Raw genomic sequence first — 3,016 nt, 5'->3', positions numbered from 1 at the left:
CTCATATAAAATAATACAGCTATAACTTCATGTATATGTATGCATTTGTTTAGACAAAGACATCAAAGAAATGTGAATTATCCATGGTAACATGTTTCACTGTAGCATTTTCACAGATGTATAAAAGGTACCTTGACCATATTCAGCTCCCTTTAGTGCCTCTCCCATTGACCTCCTTTCTCTTTCCAGAGAGTTTCTTTCCACTTTCATGTCTTTCTTTTTCTTGGTTGCAGCCAGAAGTAACATGTCACCAAAGTACAGACTAGAGAGATGTGAAAAAGTGCGAGGCATGTGTAAGACCTACTGTGATGAGGATGAGTATGATTTCGGATACTGCATCAAATGGAGGAACCAGTGCTGCATATGAATTACCGCAGTGCCGAAAGGAGGTACACCCACGCCTAACTCGAATGCTCATCCATGCTGCCACTGGCATCCATATGCCATTAAGTTTGAGAACTTATAAGTAAATCATTGCATAGCTACACTGGAGTGTGCACTTTTGTGTGTCTCTTGAAGAACAGATAGATTGCTTCTGAGTATTTGCTATTGCAATAAAAGTGCTGTGAACATTTCTATAAGGACTTTGCATGGACATGTGTTTGCTTTTGTTGTTCTTAGCTAACTCCTTAGAAAATAGATGAAGTATGTGGTAATACACATGTAACTTTTTAAATAAACCATCAAACTGTTTTCTACACTTATTTCACCTGTCTCTGTCCCTGTCTCTCTCTCTGTTTCTCTGCCTGTGTATGCGTGTGGGGGGGGGGGAGGTTGTTTGGGTGTGTGTTGTGTGTGCTGTGTCCATTTCCACATATCATGGCACACAAATAGAGGTGCCAAGGGTGACACTCAGGTCATCAGGCTTCGTAGCAAGTGCCTATACTTGCTGGGCCTTCTTGACAGTTCTGTTTTTAAAATTGAAGATTTTACACTCCCTCAGTAAGTATAGAGCTGTGTTTCCTCCAATGTCCTGTGAAGTAAATCCATTCATTCCTTACTTTTATACATTCTGGTAGGTGTGATGCTGACATTTCACAAGAAGGCAAATAAAGAGTTACATTGAACATGCTTCCTTGATAACATCAGCTAAATATTTGTACATTATAAATTCAACATTGATTTTAAATTCTAATTTGAAAATTTTACATTGTTTTCATGAAGAAACTCTGTTCTTTTCTCAACATTACAAGGCACAGTTCCATCTAAACAGGGTGATAGTGTATGCCTTTAACCCCATATATTATAGCACTGGGGAGATAGAGGCAAGCAGATCTCAGTGAGTTTGAAGTCAACTTGGTCTACAAATCAAGTTCCAGGATAGCAAGAACTGCTAGACAGAGAAACCCTGTCTTGAAAAACAAAACAAAACACACAAAAAAGTGTGACATAAAGTAAGAACACTGACCCTCACCTTTCATCTTTGTTTTTCTTCAGTTGCACTATTACCTTGAAAATTCACATTCTGAAAATTTCCTCTGTGGTAGCTCCCTGTGTAGCCTATAGTTTGAATGATTTAAGAATTTTTAAAAATGGTTTGATTTTGTTTCATATACAATACCTACATAATCTATTAATCATCAATAACTGAACATTGCTATCTCAAGATTATTTTTCTTTATAGTGATAATAGCTTGATGTTCACAGAATTTGAGTCATTGTAAATAGATGGATAAATGTCCCAGAATTTCTCCCTCCTCTTATTTTTAATGTTTTAATTCATATAGAACATCACTTTGTCACTCCTTTTCATCCTTCCAGCCCCTTTGTACACTTTCACATTCCCCACATTCAAGTTCATAGCCTCTTTGTCTTTGATTACATTTGTTACATAAAACATATACATGCATACATATATATGTATATGTACATGAATATATATAAATACAAATTGCTGATTAAATTATGTCATTTGTGTGTATATGCTTTCAAGGCTGAACACTCTGTCTTCACTTTCTCTTAATAAGTATTTTAACATTATAAAATGGCTCTAAATTGTTAATGACATTCTCTGTTTGAAATATCTTTTTGTCATACCTTAAAATGGACCCTTCAATTTTCTTGAACTAATGATAGTATATGATATCATTGACATACTAAAGATTTATCTTTGCTTTAGCAGGTGTGATGTGTTTTTCACATCTAGATGAGTGTTGATATCATTAATTTAATTAAGCTCATTTAAAAGGTACTGTATATAATTTTGCTTATATATCATCTTATTTTATGACTATGTTTGAATTAATTGTATACTCTAAATAATTTTGTTTCTTTGACTTACAAAATACATGCAACAAATTGTGCTACTTTAGAGAATATTCTGATGTTTAATGATTTCATTTTTTGTATTTCTTTTTCCATTTCTTACTTCATGACAGTTGTACTGTGATTGATCTTAATCATATGTAGTTATTTTCCAGTATATTTAGTTTTTATTTATATGTCTTTTTATATTGCTGAAGATTTTATCCAGGATCTCAAGTACACTAGTAGAGCAAAGTACCATTCACACACACACACACACACACACACACACACACAAAACAGTGTTTGTTTGTTTGTTTGTTTTTTTCCTATTTTGTGGAAATGTGCCCTTAATGGCACTACTTCTATGAGTGGCCAAAAAAAGAAAAAAAAAAAAAAAGGAGAAAACATTGTCTTAAAATTAAACAAATTTTCATTTTAATAATTTCAACTGACATGTAGGCATTATTTCATCTCTCAAAAAAAATGCAATCTCACCTCATAGGAAATGGCATAGTTTATCCTAGGGCCGAGTAAGAGTGATCAAATTCCATGGACTTACAGTTTGAAGAGGTTTGTACAGCAACAGAACAAAGTCAAGAGACAATTTTCAAGGACATCAGCAGAAACATTTCAGGACACAAAGCAGGAAAATCAAATGTGACGAGCCTCAAATGCTATAAAGTCTGAGTGATGGAAACTAGGTGCTTAAATGTATTTCAAAATGTTTTACCAAATAGTTCAAAGATGTTAGATCAGACACAGCCATGGG

The 3,016-nt window shown here is 34.1% G+C and overlaps 1 protein-coding gene across 1 annotated transcript; it reads left to right on the top strand.

The window, feature by feature from the left end:
- The first annotated feature begins 208 nt into the window (after positions 1 to 208).
- LOC130862046 (beta-defensin 110-like) lies at positions 209 to 367 on the top strand. Its single transcript, XM_057751417.1, has one exon. It carries the CDS (start codon positions 209 to 211, stop codon positions 365 to 367), a length of 159 nt encoding a protein of 52 aa, XP_057607400.1.
- Positions 368 to 3,016: the final 2,649 nt, after the last annotated feature.

The sequence above is a fragment of the Chionomys nivalis genome, chromosome 19, assembly GCF_950005125.1.
Source record: "Chionomys nivalis chromosome 19, mChiNiv1.1, whole genome shotgun sequence".
NCBI classification, from domain to species: domain Eukaryota; kingdom Metazoa; phylum Chordata; class Mammalia; order Rodentia; family Cricetidae; genus Chionomys; species Chionomys nivalis.
Note: the sequence above shows the minus strand (reverse complement) of the source record. Positions and strands in the feature narration are given on the sequence as shown.